Here is a 20851-nt window from a genome sequence, read left to right as displayed (position 1 = left end):
TTTTATGTTTGCATCTTTTTAGGACAGTGTATTGCACTTAGTGCCTAGTAATGTACTTCAGTTTAATTGAAGACAAGACCTGATTGGTTACCAATTTGAAAGTCAGTTTTAAAAAGTAGTCTTGTGTACATTCATAGCATTAACAAGTTAATGCCATGGTCTAAATACTTACGAGGATTGAAAAAAGAATGAAGATGAAAAAACAGTAACTCCAACTTGACTTATTCAGACACTCACTACCAGCTCAGACTATCCGGGCAAGAATCCAGAAGAGCCCCTGGCTTGGCCACCAATCTTTATCTCTGATATATACCTAGAAATGGATGTCTGTACTGGTGTAGTATATAAACTTGTTTATAAAATGTTAGGGAAAGAAGGATCATCAAAGATTAAATTCTCTATTTACTCATAAAATAGTGAAGAGCCTCTGAAAGCACAATGGGTATGTGCAAAACCTGGTAGAATTAAAATCTTGGAATTCCCCATTATGCTTCATCTATTTCCTTTGCTAATAACACAGTTTTCAGGCACTGGGTGTTGGCTGTAACATAGGGTTCAACATGGGACAGGCCCCCAAATCTAGTCATGTTCCTGGTCAGCAACTCATGGGCTAAAGGAGTTCTCTGATTCTGGTCTAAGGCACAGGGTTGAGACCTTTGTGTTCATATCCTGAATCATAGCATCATGCTTATCAGGATAGTGCTTTGGGTGCTAGTTCTAATTCTGGACAGAACCTCATATACTAGGACATCTGGTCACAACTAGCTCAGACCTGGTTTGTTGCATAATAGAAGCAAGAAACAGACTTCTAAGTCACTAAGGGCAAGTTTATTGTCAGCACATTGACATAGCCAGCTGGCAATAGGGGCAGCAGCGTTTAAAGGCAAATGGAGAAGAAAGTGATGACAATGATCCAGGGAATCAGATTTCTCAGTAATATCTATAGGGAAAGGCAGAATTTCCCCCGGCAAATACTGAGAGTGGAGATTCGTTCTCATGGCCCTTGCATCAGGCCTGTATGCTCTTATTTGGGGGGAGACTGTAGGGAAAGGGTAATTACTGGGTTGGTGAGACTAGGCATTTCCTAAGGGGACCTGAGGGCAGGGGCACTTTTTTTTACTCATTTTCTTAGCCATGTCAGCTGTCATATTGGTTAGGCACCATCCCTTTGCTGCCACCAGAGAGATTTATTGCAGTCGCCCAGAAAAGAGCATAGTTGGAATTGGATGTTTCTCACCAACTATAGAAACAGGAAGTCATAGACTGGGTAAAAAGGAAAGTACAAGGAGGTCTAGGGGTTATACCCATCTCTGAGGATATACACATTTCATAGCACACTAGTGTCAAAGGATCACATAAGCATTATATACACTGTAATGCAAACCAAGGCAGAGAGAGTTACCCCTGAGATACCTTACGGTATTTGAGGTTATATATTAAGATATTTCTGTCTAGTTTCATTATACTCTTATTATTTCAGAGGGGTTTGGACCCATTTTGATAATAAGATAATACAAAAAGCAGATAATTCACAGGTAGATGATGTCCCAGAGTTTACTTATCCAGCTATAATTGTGTGTCATTTCTCTTTTCTTCTAAATAATGTTGCCTTTCCTTTATAACTATTTACAAACTTCACATATATACTGTTACCACATAAAATGTTGAATTCTATAGTAACTTGATATTTATATTTTTCTAATGATTTTATGTTCACTTTTTCTAGTAAGTTCAGTAGCTTTTCCTAATTTCCTACCTCAGTTTGCTAGCTTTTCTTTTGTTACTCTGTTAGTTTTAGTTCACTACTATCCTGACTCTACTAGTTTCCATTACTTAACATTTCTTCATTAATACCTTATTTCCAACTTATGAAATTAAAAAAATTTTTTAAATTTATTTTTAGTTTTCAATATTCATTTCCACAAGATTTTGAGTTCCAAAATTTCTCCCGATCTCTCCCCTCCCCTGCAAGATGGTGTGCATTCTGATTAACCTTTCCCCCAGTCTGCCCTCTTTTCTATTACACCCCTCCCGCATCCCCTGTTCCCTTATTTTCTTCTACAGCAAGATGGATTTCTAAATGTATGTACTCCACTGCCTGTATATCTTATTTCCCAGTTGCATGTAAAACCATTTTTAAACATTTTTAAAATTTTATGTTTATTTGTAGTTTACAATGTTCATTTCTACAACATTTTGAGTTACAAAATTTCTCCCCATCTTTTCCCAACTCACCACCCCAAAACAGTGATCTCACTGAATACCCCCTCCCCCAATCTACTCTCTCCTATATCCTCCCCCATACCCCCTCTGACTTTCTGGTTGGGTAAGATGGATCTCCATATCCCAGTGCCTCTATATCTTAATTTCCAGTTGTGTGTAAAAATAATGATAATAATAATAATTTAAAAAAAACATTTGATTTTAAAACTGAATTCCAGATTCTTCCCCTTCTTCCCTTGTCACCCATCCTTGCTGGGAAGATAAGCAATTCAATATAGGTTGTACATGTGTAGTTATGCAGAACATTTCCATTGTGGATATATTGTGAAAGACTGACTATATATTTTCCTCCATCCTATCCCTCCTCCCACTTGTTCTATTTTCTACTTTGACCCTGTCCCTTTTAAGAAGTGTGTGCTTCTAACTACTCTCCCCACCCCCCAATCTGCCCTCCCTTTTATCATCCCTCCTCTTATGCCCTTTCCCCCTACTTTCCTATAGGGTAAGATACCCATTTTAGTGTGTCTGTTATTCCCTCCTTAAGCCAAATTCAGTGAGAGTAAGGTTGACCCATTCCCTTTTGCCTTCCTGTTCCTGCCCTCCATTGTAACAGTTTTACTTTGCCTCCTTTACATGAGATAATTTACCCTATTCTGTCTCTCCCTATTTCCTCTCATTATATTCCTCTCTCACCTCTTTAATTTTAAAATATCATCCCTTCCTATTCAATTCATCCTGTGCCCTCTATGTACACCTGTACACATATATACACTCACATATGTATTCATATGCACATAAACTCTCCTATATAGAGATATATATGTATGTATATACACACACATTTATATTCCCTTCAATTATCCTCATACTGAGAAAAATTTCATTAAGTTACAATTATCATTTTTCCATGTACGAATGTAAATGGTTCAACTTTGATAAGGTTCTTAAGATTTTTTTTCTCTGTTTACCTTCTCATGCTTCTCTTGCTTCTTGTATTTTAATGTCACAATTCCTGTTCAACTCTGGTTTTTTCATCAAGAATGCTTCAAAGTCCTCTATTTCATCGAATGACCACATTTTCCCGTGAAACATTATACTCAGTTTTGTTGGGTAGGTGATTCTTGGTTTTAATCCTAGCTCCTTTGACGTCCAGAATATCATATTCCAAGCTCTTCAGTCCCTTACTGTAAAAGCTGCTAGATGTTGTGTTATCCTGATTGTGTTTCCACAGTATTCAAACTGTTTCTTCTTGGCTGCTTGTAATGTTTTCTCTGTGATCTGGGAACTCTGGAACCTGGAGTTCCTAGGAGTTTTCTTTTGGGGATCTTTTTCAAGAGGTGATAGGTGAATTCTTTCAATTTCTACTTTGCCCTCTGGTTCCTAAAATATTGGGGAAATTTTACTTGAGAATTTCTTGAAGGATGATTTCTAGGTTCTTTTTTGATCATGGGTTTCAGGTAGCCCCCACATTTTTAAATGATCCCTTCTGGATCTATTTTCCAGGTCAGTGGTTTTTCCAATGAGATATTCTGCCTTCTATTTTTTCTTTTGTTTGGATCTGTTTAATAGTATCTTGATTTCTCATAAAGTCATTAGCTTCCATTTGCTCCAATCTAATTCTGAAGGAATTATTCTCTTCAGTGAGCTTTTGAAATTCTTTTTCCATCTGACAAATTTGGCTTTTTAAGGGATTCTTCTCCTCATTGGCTTTTTGGGCCTCTTTTGCCGTTTGAGTTAGTCTATTTTTTAGGTGTTATTTTCTTCAGTCAAGTTGTTGACTCTCTTTTCATGATTTTCTTGCAATCATTCTCATTTCTCTTCCCAATTTTTCCTCCACTTCTCTTACCTGATTTTCAAAATCCTTCTTGAGCATCTCCATGGCCTGTTAGCAGCAGTTCATATTTTTCTTGGAAGCTTTTGGTGCAGGAGTTCTGACTTCTTCATCTTCTTCCCTTTCCATGCTTTGATGCTTTTTGTCCCCAAAAAAGGAATCTAAGGTTTGACTGCTGTGCTTGCTTTGCTTCCTTTGCTTGCTCATGTTGCCACTCAATTACTTGACTTTTGAGCTCTTTGCCACAGTAGAACTCTGCTTCCAGAGAGGAGAGCTTTGTCCCAAATTGCTGGGGTTTACGCAGCTGCAGGAGCTATTACTTGAGTGCCCTCTCTACAGCCCCCACAAGGTCTGGCTCGCTGGTCACATACCCTAGGACCTCCACCCAAGACAGTGATCCAGATGCGCAAGCAGGTTAAAGCAAGAGCAATTACCCTCTGAATGGTCACTTGGTCCCCCTACAATCTGCAGGCCAGGAGCTCTGAAGCAGCCACGTGGAGGTGGCTGCACAGCCACTGTACTTCTGTTGCTTCTTGCCCCAGGGAGCAGAGGCCAGACCACAATCCTCCATCCCCCCCCCCCCCCAGTTCCAGCAGAGTTCCGCACTGACCTTTTACTTTGCCTCTGGCATTTATGGGTTGATAATTCTGGAAACCTCCACTGCTGCTGGTGATCCACTCTCTGGAAGTCCACTCCAGCTGCTGCTGGTCAAGGCTGCCCTGCCCTGAGGCTAAAACCAGGGGGCTCAATTGGGACTGTGCTCTGCTCCCAGTGGGCTACAATGGACCCTTCCTGTAGGCCGGCCGGGCTCCCTTCAATGGGAGATTTGTTTCTCTCTGTCACTTTGTGGGTTTTGTAGTTTAGAGTCAAAAGTTTGTTTAGAGCCATATTTTATAGGTATTTGAGGCGGTTATGGGGGGAGCTCACAGAGTTTTCCTGCTTTCATGCCACCATCTTGGCTCCGCCCCCATCGGCAATAATTATTGATGGGAGAACTGAAGCTCAAGGGAAAGAGTGTGTGTGTGTGTATGTATGTGTGTGAATATATGAATCTCTCAGTCTTCACCACAGAGATGAGATATACAGAGGTGGTCCAGGACAGAGCCTTGGGGAATATGTACAGCCATAGGGACATGGAAGATGACACAGAAAAGGAGGAGTGGTTAAACTTGATGAAGGCGATTTCACAGTTTACAATGTCAAATGGAGCAGAGAAGTGAAGAAGGAAAAGTAGTTTCAGATATAAGAAATAAGTTTTAAAGCCAAACTTCAAAATGTTGAGAAGTGAATGAAAGGAGAGGAATTGGAGAGAATAATTGTAGACAACTCTAAACTAGGAATATGACTAATGAGAACTAATGGGGGATTGCTTCAGAGGACAGTGAGCGAAGTTATTATTTTTTTTTTTAAAGAAAAGAGGTAACATGGATGTTTTAGAAAGCAGGGAAAGAACCAACAGAGACTGAAGACTAGAGAGAAGAGATGACTGTGACTGGAATATTATAAAGATGATAGGGGAAGGGCATGGCACAGACTTTGACAAGAAGAGTCACCTCATTGTAACTGTCAGAGACTAGAGAAAGATAGAGGGGAAGGAAACAAGAGAAATTGGTTAAGAAGGACAAAAAGAACTGTTTGGCGGTAATAAAGACTCAAATTAAGCTGGTTAACATGAACTTAAAATATACTCAGTCAGAATGCTTGTGTGATTTCCTCTAGCTCCATTCAGCAACAAAGGCCTATGAATTCAGGATGAGGATGGTGGCATCAACTGAGGTTTGGGTAGAAAAAAGCAACAGGAGAGTGGATAAGGAATTCAAGAGTAGAGGGGATGGTAGAGGGTTGAATTGACTATCAGATCACTATAGGAGATGAAAAAGAGTGAAATTCGAACAGGGATGGAGAGATAGTCAAAGTAGGCAAAGAAAAATATTTTGGGAAAGGTGATGCAAGAAAGATGAAATGAGAGGTTATGGTCAGATAAAGAAACATTATAATTTTTATCATTAAAGATTTAAGAGTACTTGTGGATTACGACAGTATGACAATATATAAGTGTGGTTGAGGTGACAAATTTTCTTTCTCTAAAATATCTAAAGTAATGGCAGCACAAGGAGGATTTAAAAATGGCAGTGAGAAGCAAGGTTTATTTCCTTACTACTGCTCCTGGTCAAGGACTTAAGAGAAGAGAACAGTTACCTACCCTAGAGAATATAGCCTTTTAGAGAATACAAGATTTCTGTCAATATAAAAAAAAAAAAAAGATGGAAACAGTTTGAGAGTAGATAAAACATAAAGTGGATTTTGCTTTAAAAAAAAATGAAGAGTAGGTAGGGCTGAGCTAGATAAGGATGTTAAAATAAGCAAGGGTAGCAGGAAAAGGAAATTCCTGCTTCAGCAGCTAATGACTCAGCTTCATGGATTAGAAGAGCAGGTGAGTATTTCCTAGGCAGAAGATGGAAAGAAGGTAACTACCAATTGCTGGGACTCCATTTGCATCAACCCATGAAAAAAAGTGGGCAATACTGGTTTGGGAGATGGAGATTAAGAATGCAGAAAAATCAGTTAACCTAGTGATAACTGTTCCTTCAGGGGGCTTGCTGAAATTTTATTTGGCACTCGTTCTTTTCCTTTATACGAAGATGACAGCAAATGCTAAACACCCAAAAGAGAGTGAACTTCTTTCCCAGTCAGGAAGCTTTGGGGTTGAGGCCTGGTTTCTGGATATTCTGTGTTTAGGGAAGGCAAATGTGTTAAAAGAGAGAGAATCCAGTGAGAGAGATCTACACAGTTAATTTGTCATTTCAAAGGGAGAAGTTATGAAGACAGAAGCCTCAGTGTCAACAATGCACCTCATAATCTGAATCTTCAATGGTAACATAGGGCTAAAGTTTTCATATTTTCTCAAACGGTTTAGAACAAACGGTGTTATCTCTTCACAAAGAAATTGAACTCAGGCAAAGAGGTCTACAACAGGATCTTCAACTGAGTACCAGATTGTCTGTCAAATTGTCACTCAATTCTTTTCTGAGTGTGATATTATTAGCTACAAAATATGATCAGCGTTCTTCTGGCTCTCTTTGGGGAAAAAATCCCAAACATACATCATTTTGGAGAAATGTAGATTTCAAGATGACATTACGAAATTGGTTCAGAACTATTTTAAATAATAGAAATTAATGGTTCAATATCAATTTAGAAGGGAATCTCCAAGGATGTTTTTGGCCCTAACATTTTTATCGATAATATGGATAAAAGTGTAGGTGGTATTCTCATCAAACTTAGAAATGACAAAAACCCTTTGGGGTTAATAAAAATTAAAATTCAAAACAATCTGGACAGGATAGGACACCAGACCCTCAAGGGACTTACATTCTAATGGGGGAAACCATAAACATAGAGGAATGGTGGTGAATGGGGGTCAGGGAAGGGTGCTTTTTGTTCATAAACTTAAAATAATATGAATACTCTTTTGCTTGGAATTTAAAGCCCTTTATAAAATGACTCTGGTCTGGAATGCACAACATTAGAGCTCAGTACATGATTCTATCTCACAAACTAGGTTCCAGACCAACTGGCCTTCTTTGTTGCTGCTCACAGACACTGCTAGCAGATCCATATATCCTTTTCATTATCCATTTGGAAAAAGGAACAGCATAAGTTGTTAAGTTTGAAGGTTTGCTATTATTACTACCTATAATGAATGATACTATCCAGTACAATGTATTTGTGGAAATTTATTAGCATAATAACTTGAAAAATGGTATCAAAATATGAGGTATAACAAAGAAATAATTAGAAAGCCTCACAACAATATGCCAAATGGAATTAGTCAAGTCTTGGATAAGATGACCTCAACAGTCCCCTTTCCCCCATATGTATGTTAGTTGAGGGCCCAGTCCATACAGCATGTACAATATACACTTCATAGTTCCAATCTATTTAGAAGTTTCAGAATCACACTTTGTGGCATATGTAATAGAAGGGCTATTTCTCCTATTTCAGAGGAAGCCAAAATATACTCTCACTTTCCTATCTGACTACTGCTGAGTAATGAAAAGCTTTTTAATGGCCTGTGTAGCCCAGAACTGAACATGCATACGAAATCCTTCAGTTAAAGAAGTCTGTTTCTTCCCTGGATGCTTTCAAATGAAAAGGACTGCTTGCCATAAGCTGCCCAGTAGCCAAGAACAGCTAAGAGGCAGCTAGATGGTTCAGTGGTAGAGCACTGTGCCTGGGGTCTTAAAAGACCTGAGTTCAAATCCAGTATCAAGACATTTAACTAACTATATGAACCTGGTTAAGTCACTCAGCCTGTTTGCCTTAATCCAATGGAAAAGGAATTAGCAAACCACTCCAGTATTTTAGCCATTTTGACATGGTATGGATCCAACAGGGTCACACAGTGTCAGACACAAATGAAGAACAGCAGTCAAGAACACCTACACTTCTGCAACTTTTGTCTTTTGTTTTTTCTTTTCTGTTCTTTCAGGAATAATAATCCTCATATGGGAGAGCACAGGTGACTGGTGATACTGTGAGATATATCAAAGACATTCTAACTAAAATCTGGAAGACAGTAGCGTAAGTAGCAAAGCCCAGTTAGACATACTGCAGTCCTGGAAAATGATCTGCTTGAACCAGTAAGGAGATAAACCATCAAATCAAAGGAACTGACTTGCTCATTAGTTATACTACAGACATAGCAGAACTTAGGAAAATCCTCGAATGGAGAAAAGGACACATAGGACAAGGAAGTATCCAATACCAACAAAGAACAGAAGGTTGTTTTGTAAAGTAAGTTTGGATCCAATCTTCTCAGGGACAACTGGTTCAAGAGAGTAAGTGTGCCTTCTAGATCAGTCACTGTGTTGCTAATCAGTATATAATGGAGCTGTAGAATCAGTATAGAATGGAGCTTCTGAGCAAAACAGTTCTGATAATATAAATGTATACACACACAAATATATGAGTATAAGAGAAAATTCTCAAGTATTCTCAAATTGACATGCATAATTTCATCCACAAGAAACCCTGAAAAAGCAGAAAACTGTACTACTTCACAATAACTCACAAGCTACAACCCTTTCTGACACTCAACTCCATGTTTTTTTCCCAGGGTGAAATGTCATATTTATTGTCTATCTTCTTGTGCATTAGGAGCTATGTGTGGAGGATGGTCATCCTTAATCTCACGTTCCACCATAGCCAAAAGGCCATGCCCCCTGAATCATACTGAAGCTAGATAGCCATTGACTTTGCCAACTTTACCAACTCAAGTAGCAGTCTCAAGGCAAGGACAAGGACACTATTTAAGATTTTGTACTGTCAGGTGATTTTTTTTTTTAAAGCAATTGGGGTTAAGTAACTTTCTCAAAGTTACACGGCCAGGTGTTCCTGGGTGGGTGCTAAGTGTCTGAGCCTGGATTTGATCCCAGGTCATCCCCACTCTAGGGCTGGTGTTCTTACTCTCTGTGCTACCTGGCCTCCCCTTGTCAGGTGATTTTTAGAAACAGATATATAGCAGAACTAACTAATAGAAACTCCAAACTCTAGCATATACAACTATTCCCTAGAACTCTAAGAATTCATACACGCTCCAATAACCCAATCTATTACTCCATTATTTATTTAGAAAATAAGTCCAGAGGTAGTAATACATATAACAGTTAGAAATATAACAAAATCTGAGTAAAATGTCACTCCAAAGCTGAGTTTCACATTGTTCCCCACCTAGAGGTAAATTATATGCCCAATTAAAAAACCCACGAATACAGATGAAACTACATCCCTCCTTAACTGCCTAGGCCTAGGTCTAGATTCCAGACACACTTTACTTCACTTCAGTCCCCAATCAGCTCCACCTCTTCCCACTTTCTAGTTCCTGAATCATAATCATCTCAACTCTATGAATATTCCTTTTCCAAACAAAATATCTCTTATTTCAACAATACTTTCATATGTGTGTATGTAGATATGCATGTACATACATACACACACACACACACACACACACACACACACACACATATAGTCTTTCCTAATGGAATATAAATTCTTTGAGGGAAGGGATTGTATGTATATCCCCAGTGCTTGGCAATTAATAAGCACAAAATAAACATGTTTACATATTTATAGCATAAGATACAGGGGTCCTCAAAAGGCCACCTAGTCCAATCATGTTATTTTGGAGATAAACAAACAATCCAAGGGAAATTAAGAGGCAGGATATGAACTCAGATCCTCTAAATTAACAGCTAGAAATGAAATCAATGATCTACATGCAATTATAATCAGGAAAAGAAAACGGAAGGGTCTAATTCTGATATATGTAAAAGATGCTCAGATATAAAGAAGCTCACCATTGGGGGAAAAAATAACACAAAATTTTAGAAAAGTGGATCAAAAATCCAAGACTCATCAAAGAACTAAAAAGATTTGAATGGAATAACCCACAATACAGAAAATGATTCTATTTAAAAAAGTTTATAAAGAATAGCTCTAATATACATTCTTATTAGAAATACCTAATTCATCCAATAAATGTAATATAAAGTATTAATTAAAATATACAAAGCCACATAAATTTACATCAATATAAATTTATTAAGTACTAATATGCCAGGCACTGTGTTAATTCTAAGAATTAATAAAAGAGGCAAGACAGTTCTTGACATTAAGGAGCTTACAATCTAATGAGTGAGACAATACACAAACATATATATACAGTATATATAGGAAATAATGAAAAGAGGGAAAGCACTGAAATTAAGAGGGCTGGTGGAAGGCTTCCTGGAGAGGTGGGATTTTAGTTGAGAATCAAAGGAATCCAAGGAAGTAAGAGTGAAAATGTTCCAGGCACAGAGTAAAGTCAGAGAAAACATGGTAAGGTAAGAGATGGATTGTCTTATTCGTGAAAAAATCAGGACACCGGCATCACTTGATTGAAGAGTATGTGGTGGAAAATAAAGTATAAGAAGACTAGAGAAAGGAGGGGACTTTGTATCTGATCCTGGAGGCAACAGCCAGTGGAGCTCACTGAATAGGTAGGGTAACATGATCAGAACAGTGTTTAAGGAAAATCACTTTAGTAGGTGAATGGAGAATGGATTGGAGAGTGGAGAGACCTGGTGCAGGCAGGACCACCAAGAGGCTGGGAGGATAGTACTGTACTCCATACAATAATAGGGAAGGTAGGTAGGATGGGGAAGGAAGAGTTAAGGGTGAAAATAATGAATTCCGGGACACAAGAAACCTGGTATTCTCCAAATACTCCCCTTCAGACAACTTTAAAATTAAATACCAAATAAAATTCTGAAGTGGTATAGCCAAGAAAAGGTTTGGGTTGAGTTATTTTAGGAGTTTGGAAGGAGAAGTCTGGGACATTGGAGTGGGGACCAGGCCACAGTTGCACCAGGTGGCAATACCAAAGGCAGACTTTGAAGGCAACTGTGACAGCAACAGCTCTTGAACTCTTGAAGAACTTGAGAACTCTTGAACCAGAGATGGTTCAGGACAGGGAGGAGCACCAGCACTTGCAGATGCATGGGAGCAAGGGATCTGGTCACATCAAGAGAAGAACTAGCATTAAGGCTATAAGGGAAGACAGGCCAGAGCACAGACCAGAAGAGCAGCGATCATTCTTCTCACCAATCACACCACCTTGGAAAAACCAAAAACTTAAAGACACCACCCCCCACCAAAACTAGCTATGAAAACATAAGAGTAGAAAAAGCCTAAAGGACAAGTTCCCTCCCCATCCTCAGGTGAGTACAGATGAATTTCAAGTTCAAAGTCTGGAAAAATGAGCAAACAACAAAAGAAGTAGACCATAAAAAGCTTGGTGAAAGGGAAGATTAAGACACAAACTCAGAAAAAGAGAACTACAAGAAGATAACTATACACAAAGCCTCAAAGAAAAATGAAAACTGGACACAAGACCAACAAGAAAGCCTGGAAAAAAAAAATTAAACAGGTAAAAGGAAAAACTGGGGCAAGAAAATCAGGAAGGGAATTAACAGCATGGTAAAAAAAAAAAAAAGGCACAAAAATTCACTAAAGAAAACAACTGCTTAAAAATTGGCCAAGTGTAAGATAATTCCATGAGACCTCAAGAAACAATATTGGGGAGGATTCTGGGAAGAGGGTGGAGTAGGTCAGAAAATTTCAAGCTCTCAAGATCTTCCCCCACAAAAGAGTTAAAACAGCACCTTAGGGCGAACAAAGTGTGAGTGGGGATAAATAATAACAGGGGCAATAAAACCAGGGTCCTCCTGGGACAATTTGAGAAGATCAGAAGAAAAATCTAGAGATGAGGTTTGGTCCCTATGAAGAGTAAACACCCTTCAGGTTAGGTTCTTTTTTAACAGCAAGCAGCAAGCCTCTTAAACAACAAGCAGCAAACCCTGGGGTTACTTGGTTTGAGAGGCTGCCTCTCAGCCCCAGCCACTGAACTTTTACCCCCAGGATAGTAAGTAGAGTTGGGGGTCTGAGCATGGGAAGATCAAAGGAACCTCTGCTGACCAGGAACCAGACCCAACTGTGCTGCAAAAAGAGTGGCAAGAAGGAAACAGCACACTCCTGGTGAATGCAGAATCAGTGGGGGGTGAAAGCTCCTGGTTGTGAGCACTTAAGGAGGCTAGAGGTTTGGCTTTGATTTCAGGATAGAGGGGAAAACCGAAGATCTGGGTCAAGAGGCACCATCATTTCCCATACTCCAGGGCTAGAGGTGACTGCATAAGCTATCACCACCACTCCAAAAAAAAAAAAAAAAAAAAAAAGTAAAGAAAGAAAGAAAAAAGCACAACCAAAGGAAAAAGAATCCAACTACAGAAACCGATTATGGGAATAGAGATGACTGGGATTCACCTTCACAGAAGGAAACTGCAAGTAAAGAAACCCCCAAAGAGTAATGTTAAATGATTACCTGCCCAAAAAGAATTTATAGAAGACCTTAAAAAAGACTTTAAAAATCAAATAACAGGGGCGGCTAGGTGGCACAGTGAATAGAGCACCAGTCCTGGAGTCAGGAGGACCTGAGTTTAAATCTGGCATCAGATACTTGACACAGTTACTAGCTGTGTGACTTTGGGCAATTCACTTAACCCCAATTTCCCTCCAAAAAGCAAAAAAAAAGAAAAAAATCAAATAAAATAGCAGAGATGGAGGAAAAACTAAAAAGAAAATAAGATAATCCAAGAAAAACAAGAAGGGTATGAAAGAAAAGTCAACCAACTAGAAAAGGAGATCCAGAATCTTAAGGAAGAAAATGACACCTTGAAAATTAAAACTGGGCAAAGTGAAGCCAGTGAAATTCTAAGAGATCAAGAAATGATTAAACAAAATATGAATCATCAAAAAATATTAAAGAAAGTGAAATATCTTATAAGGAAATCAACAGGGGCGGCTAGGTGGCGCACTGAATAGAGCACCGGCCCTGGAGTTAGGAGGACCCAAGTTCATATCCAGCCTCAAGACACTTGAAACACTTACTAGCCATTTGACCTTGGGCAAGTCACTTAATCCCAATTGCCCTACCTTCCCACTCCAAAAAGGAAAAAAAAAAAGATTTGGAGAATAGATCAAGAAGAGAAAATGTAAAAATAATTGGGCTAATTGAAAGTTAAGATCAAAAAAAGGATCTTGATTGGACTAATTGAAGGTTAACATCAAAAAAGGAATCTTGATACAATAATACAAGAAATAATTAATGAAAATTGTCCTGAAGCATTAGAACAAGGGGGAAAGTAGAAATAGAAAAAGTCCAATGACTACCACTTTAGTGATCCTATGAGTAAAACTCATAGGAATATCATAGTAAAATTTTGAAATCCCCAGCTCAAAGAAAAACTTTTAAAAGCATCAAGATCAAAACAATTTAAATATGATGGTGCCACAATTAGAATTACACAAGATCTAGCAGTAGAACATTAAAGGACCTCAGGTCTTGGAACACAACATATTGAAGAGGAAAAGAACTGGGGCTCTGGCCAAAAATATCACACCCTGTGCAAAGTTAAGTATTATCCTGAAGGGAAAAATAAATGGACATTTGATAAATTCCCAGATTTTCAAGACTTTGTTAAAAAAAAAAAACAAAACCCTGAACTTAAAAGACAATTTGACATACAAGAACCAATACAAATATAAGGTACATAACAAAGACCGATTATAAGGGATCCATAAGGATAGACTGTTTACTATATATATATATACACACACACACATATATATATAAAATGTAAAATTTATGTCTAAGATTCTTATTAATAATTGGGTAGTTCATAAGAAAAACTGGGGAAAACTTGGGCATGATATGAATTTAAAACGTAAAACCATTTAGGAACAGCTAAAAAGAGTAATTATTTTATGCAAATGAGCTGCAAGAAGAAGATGGAGGAGGAGGGCTGGTAGTTCTAGTAATCCACTTTCACTTTCATGGGAAATGAGTGTAAGAGGGAACAATGCATATATTTAAAAGAGTATAGAAGTCTTCTAAATTCAGAAAAAAAATGGTAGGGGCACAGAAAGGGGAGAGAGGACAAGGGAGGGATCTTTAGAGGGGAGGGTGAGAGACTAGGTCAACAGGGGATACAGAAAGCTGTTTAGTTAATTTAAGGGAATGGGAAGATAGGGGAGGCATCCTTGGAGGTGGGGTAGGCAAGTCATAAGAGAGCAAGGTAGTGGGTAAAAAAAAAAAAAAGGAAAGGAGGCAGTAGGGTTAGGAAACAAGATATGCATATACATAAAAACAAAGATCAGGAGTAGAACAGGTTCGGGAATGTATGTGTCTATGTACGTATATGTGTATGTATATAACTATAGGTATAGAGAAATCTAAATGTTATTGTAGCCTTGGGCGGGGTGGGGGGTATAAATATATTCATAACTATAGAAAAACATCCAACTTTATTGTGGCCAGGGGAGGAGGGAGAAGGTAAAAAAGTGCACAGCAGAGAACGAAAGAAAACTCATAAAGAAGCAAAGAAAAGATGGATGATTCTGAACACGACAAGTGTTACTTATAATATAGGCTTTCTTGAAACGAAAATTTATTGTTACATATTTTGAATCCTCTCATGTTCTGCTAAGCACATGACATGCTTTTATTTCTAACTTTGTATTTAAGTTCCAATATTTAAGTTTATGATAATGTTTTTGTTTCTTTTTTCTATTCTCTATTTGTGTTCTGGCATTGGAATCTAAAGTAAAATGTTTTTGGGAAAAAAAAAAGAAACAATATTACAAAAATCAAAACAAAGGAAAAATAGTAAGAGACTAGACATCATATTTCAAGAAATTATAAAGAAAAACTGAACAGAAATCGATAGAGATCCCAAAATGAAACTTCCCAGGAATTTTACAGTCAAATTCCATAGTTCCCAAGCAGGTCAAAGAGAAAATACATCAAAAGAAGCCAGAAAGAAATCATTCAAATACTACAGAATCACACAAGATTTAGAAGCCACATTGTAAAAGGAATGGAGGGAGCTTGAAAATATTTTTATTTTTGAATTTTTTTTCAAATATTTGAAAACAATAGATATTGTAATTAAAGCCACTAAAGGTAATGAGATCACCAAGGGAAAAGGAAAGATGGAGGGTTCACAATAGAACCTACATTCAGAGCACGTAATCTGGAGGAGGAAGCAGTAAAGGGCACAGAGGGAAAGAATGGTGTCCCAAAAACCTAGAGAGAAAAGAGTATCAAGAAGTGATCAAGAAGAGTGGGCACTGAGAAAAGGTGACTGGATTTGGCAAGTAGATTATTATTAACTTCAGAGAGAGCAGTTTGACAAAGTCAGAAGCCAGACTGTTTCAGAGGAGAGAAAATGGAGGCACCTATTGTAGACAGCCTTTTTGAAAAGTTTATCCACACGCGGGGCAGAAGAATGATGATAATTAGTAGGAAAAAAAAGGATCAAGTGTGGATACTTTTCAGGAAGGGAGAGAGGTTAGCCTTGTTGATGTTGAGTAAAGTCACTTCATCATGTGAGACAGGGGTGAAGAAGGACAAAGTGGCAGGAATCACCTGAGACAGATGACAAAAAGAGGAGAAAAGAGAGTTCACAGTGAATGGCCTCAACTTTTTTCTATAAAAAAAATAAGCAAAGAGGGGTGGCCAGGTAGCACAGTGAGTAAGAGCACTGGCCCCAGAGTCGGGATGACCTGGGATTGAATCCAGGCTCAGACACTTAGCACTCACCCAGAAACACCTGGCCGTGTAACCTTGAGCAAGTTACTTAATCCCAATTGCTTAGGGGCAGCCAGGTGGAGAAGTGAGTAAGAGTACCGGCCCCAGAGTCGGGATAACCTGGGATCGAATCCAGTCTCAGATACTTAGCACCACACCCAGAAATAACTGGCTGTGTAACCTTGAGAAAGTTACTTAACCCTAATTGCTTAAAAAAAATAATAATAAATAAGCAAAGTGCTCAGCTGAGAATATTGGTAAAGGAAGATTGATAAGGAACTTAGAACAGGATTGCCTAGTAGCAGTGAGGGCCCAGCTGATGTTCTATAACTTCATCTTCATTCAGAAGCATGTTTGTGGGAGTAATGCACCATATGATAAGGGGCTAGAGATTTAAGCAGTGAGGAATATCTTCTTTTGTATTTTAGAGGGGGGAAGGCAAGGCAATTGGGGTTAACTGACTTCCCCAAGGTCACACAGCTAATAAGTGTGTCACATGTCAGAAGCTGGATTTGAACTCAGATCCTCAACTCCAGGGCCTGTGCTCTATTCACTGTGCCACCTAGCTGCCTTGAGGAGGAATTATCTTGAGGTAAAAAGGTGAGAAACGATGTTAAAAGAACTCATCTGAGTTCAAGCAGACTCCACTAAACTTTTGAGATATTGTCTCAATAACGTTTGTAAGTGCATGAAATATGTATGTATACATAAAATTATTATTATAAATGAAATCAATTATATTGAAATGGTACTCTAAATATAATAAAAATTGAAGTTCATGGACCCAGGTTAAGAATCTCTGCGCAAAAAGATCTGTTGGTTGTATGGAGGCAGGAGATGTGTGTATTTTAAAGCTCAGAACTTTTTTTTCTTTTTGATGAATGCAAGAACAACAAAACCTACTACAAATCTGGTCTGGTAAAAAACAATAATCTTATTAATGCTAAATTATATCTATGGAAAATTAGTAAAAATAACCGATGATCTCAATTCTCTAATTGGATGAAGAATATTGAGTTAAAGTTAAGCTATAATGGGAAATTCATTTTCTATCCCAGAAGAAAAATGTAGGTAAAAGAGAGACTGATAGATTCAAAATTCTTCCAAGGTTGCTTAATTTCTATGCTACTGAGACAAAAAGAATCTTGTGCACAAGGAAAATGGGAAAGTGGTCTGCTCAATCTAGAACACTGTCAATAATCCTGATGAAACACAACACTACTTTTTCATATAATAAATTTTTTTTTCTCTAAGCATGTCTCCCAGACTCAAAGCTTTCAAAATTCTTATGAATCATAGAAGCACATACAGACAACTTAATGCCATTGAGTCTTTGCTGCAGTTTTATTTATTTCCCTAAGAAAATGCTAATAGTTGTTCTAAAATTCTCTATCATATTGTCAACACCTTAATTTAATCTACCTTAAAAGTCTGCTTCTGAAGTATTAATGTCCTAAATCCTGTACTCTCTACTGAGATTTATGGCTTTACTGAATTAGGTATTTATCATACGTGTGTGAGTGGTCATCAACATGGTGTATCTAATTCAAAAAGATAAAGACAATGACTGTTTAAATTACTCCTAACAAATACATGTAAGACATTAGGTGTTCAATAAGTGCTTTTTGATAATGATCGTACAAAGGGCCCTTGTAGGATATATCTTGATCAACTCCTTTATTTTACACAAGGAAATAACTTAGTAAAAAATTTTAGTTCTTTTGAGAATTTAGAAATACTGTAACCTATGAAATTCTCATAAGTCTAAGTACATATTACTTACATTAGTCTGAGTCATATTATTTAAATTAGTTGAGAAAAATTGAGCTATTTCCTTGACTAATCAATCAACTCTTTCCCTTCAGATCTTCTGATTCAAGAAACAACATTTTGTATTGATACAAGTTAATGTTAATAAGGAGAACAAGGAATCCAGTAAAAGAGAATGCAACCCTTAAAAACATATTATTTTCTGTTAAAATTCAATTTCTACTAAAATATTTGACATGACTCTTGACATATTAGTCCCCTGAAAATGACATTTTCCTGAAGATCAGTCTGATATTTTTCTATGTCGAGTTTTTTTGTTACTGCGATAAAGGATCCTAAAATTCTTATTTCTGAATATTTTAGTCCTTACCTAATATATCAACAAGTAAATCACCTAAATTTCTAAAACAGCTTCTGAATTGCTAATACAAACTCCAACATTAGGCACATTTAAGAAACCATACAAAATAATTTTATTCGGAGGTACGGAAATAGAATCCAAGAACCTACCTTTAAACTAGACTCATAGTCTGTATTCACTTTGAACATAAGCCCAAGTCGTAAATGAATTTCCTTGGCTCGACAAAAGCTGGGATCAACATAAAGCACCTCCTGAAATGCTTTAATTGCCCTGAAATAAACAGAAATAAAAGATATGACTTTTTTTTTTTGCAATTTACTTGCACATGTATTTGCTAAGAAGTACAGCATAAATTGAATTTTTTACTCAATACCATTTTTAATTTAATAAATATTTGCAGAGCACCTACAGCATGCAAAGCACTGCTTTGGTCACTGAATAGTTATTGACAAATTCAAAATTATGTCCCCTGACTCCAGATTTAGCTCTTTACACTGCACCATGCTGCTTCCTATTTAATTACAAACTATGAAGTTTACAAAAAAGTACCTTAAGCCCCCACGCCTTCCTAAAGTAATTTGAGGGGGCGGCCAGGTAGCACAGCAAGTAAGAGCACCAGCTCCAGTGTCGGGATGACCTGGGGATCAAGTCCAGGCTCAGATACTTAGCACCACACCCAGAAATAACTGGCCATGTAACCCTGAGCAAGTTACTTAACCCAGACTGCTTTAAAAAAATTTTTTTTTAAATGAAGTAATCTGAGGAGGAAAAAATCCTTACCTCTTCATTCATACAAAATGGTGATACAAATATCTTGCAAAAGGTTTTTTAGAATAAGGAAATGGAAAGAATAGCATATGCACGTGATAGAAATGGTAACCAATGTGAAGACACTAAAAATTGGCAAAGATACTAATTACCACTTTAAGCAGAGATATCATTCTCCAATTATTTGATTCCTTTTTAATTACATGCCTAGATAAAATCATTTAAGAACTCAAGAAATTTATAGAAACTTAACTTTTTCCCAGGTGTTTTTTTTCTTCTTATCAATGCTCTATTCCCCTCTCTCTTGAATGTGTTTTAAAAGGAAACAGTCCAGGAACTAGCTTATGCTTACCAATCCTTCACTTAAAGGCTCTTATGGGGGCTTTTGTTTCCATACACCACAGAAAACAGTACAGTGCAGGAGGTCAAAAGCAAGAATTAGAACCAGGAGAACCTCAAGCATGACTTGCCCTACTAAGTCACGGAAGTGTCACTGAAGATGTATGAACTTAAGCTTCCCCACCTCTACAATGAGGACAACACCACCAGTCAAACCAGAAAATGAATGTAAAGTATTAGGCAAATTTAAAGCATTTTATAAAAATGTGTTATTAGGCCCATTTGAGATTAATAGGCGTAACTACATTTTCTTTTTCTTTCTCTAGTGTTCTAGACATAATTAATCTCTGTGAGTTCAAATTAATATACCCTAAGGATAGGATATAGGTCAATAGACTAAGCACCACATAGCACCAAAATAAATACCTCTAACAGAGCTAAACACCACCAAGAAAGATCACAGAGTACTCCTGGCAGCCCAAAAGAATAGGGACAAAAGGTTAAAAAGCAAAGGAAATCAAAACAAAACAAAATGCAGAGAATAGAGAACAGAAGAAGAGCAGGAGACGAACAGGAAAGAGAGAAAGTAAAAAATCAAATGAAGCAAAAAGTGAGTATAAAATTTAGAGAATGAGAATTTCTGGGTCAGAAAGAACCTCAGTCTACAGCAAGTCTAGCCCATACAATGAATTTCATTTTTTTTTAACTTAAAAGAACATTGCTACAAAATATTCAACGAGTGAACACTGAAACTTTGCTTTAAATATCCCATCACCTGGCTAAGTATTCAATTCTAGTTTTTGAAAGGTATTATTTTTTAGCACATTTTCCTTATATTATGGTCTGAATATGACTCCTTCATTTATATTACTCATTCCAGGGTCAACAAGAGAAAATGAATCTTTTTTTCCACACAACTTTCAAATAATTAAATTGCTATCCTTTCGCCCTCCTAAGGCTTTGGTCCTCCAAGTACAACATTCCCAATTCTTTCAACTATCCTTCTTTAGTCCTGCAGTACCTTCTTTTGTTAATGAATTTTAAAAGATTATTGACTCAGCAATCACTTCAGCCACGTCAGGGGATACGATTAATCTGAACTACATGATTTAAATTTATCCTAAATTTAATCCAGTCTTGTGCTATGCTTTATGGCCAAAGATCATCCACTTTGACAAAGAAAAAAGAAGCAAAATAGCTGTTCAGCAGATATGCCCACTCTCTGTCATCGTTAACTATTATACCCATTTTATTTTTTGGATAAAATAAATTTTTCTTAAATGAGCTCATTCTGAGCTTTGGTACTCCTGCTATTCTTCCTTCCTTCCTTCCTTTTACAATCCTGTAACATTCTCACTAATTAATA

At 37.4% G+C, this 20851-nt stretch overlaps 1 protein-coding gene across 5 annotated transcripts in view; it reads right to left on the bottom strand.

Annotated features, from left to right (window-relative positions):
• Positions 1-20851, bottom strand: part of KDM6A (lysine demethylase 6A) — a 273917-nt gene that overhangs the window by 130200 nt on the left and 122866 nt on the right. For all 5 annotated transcript variants that reach the window (XM_069065747.1, XM_069065751.1, XM_069065749.1 and 2 more), the window contains exon 6: positions 18528-18648. In XM_069065747.1, the coding sequence (XP_068921848.1) occupies positions 18528-18648 (121 nt within the window). The remainder of the gene's footprint in view (positions 1-18527; positions 18649-20851) is intronic.

The sequence above is a fragment of the Petaurus breviceps genome, unplaced genomic scaffold, assembly GCF_028583685.1.
Source record: "Petaurus breviceps papuanus isolate PSGF00001 unplaced genomic scaffold, PetGlider_PUasm1.0 90700, whole genome shotgun sequence".
Taxonomy (NCBI): domain Eukaryota; kingdom Metazoa; phylum Chordata; class Mammalia; order Diprotodontia; family Petauridae; genus Petaurus; species Petaurus breviceps.
Note: the sequence above shows the minus strand (reverse complement) of the source record. Positions and strands in the feature narration are given on the sequence as shown.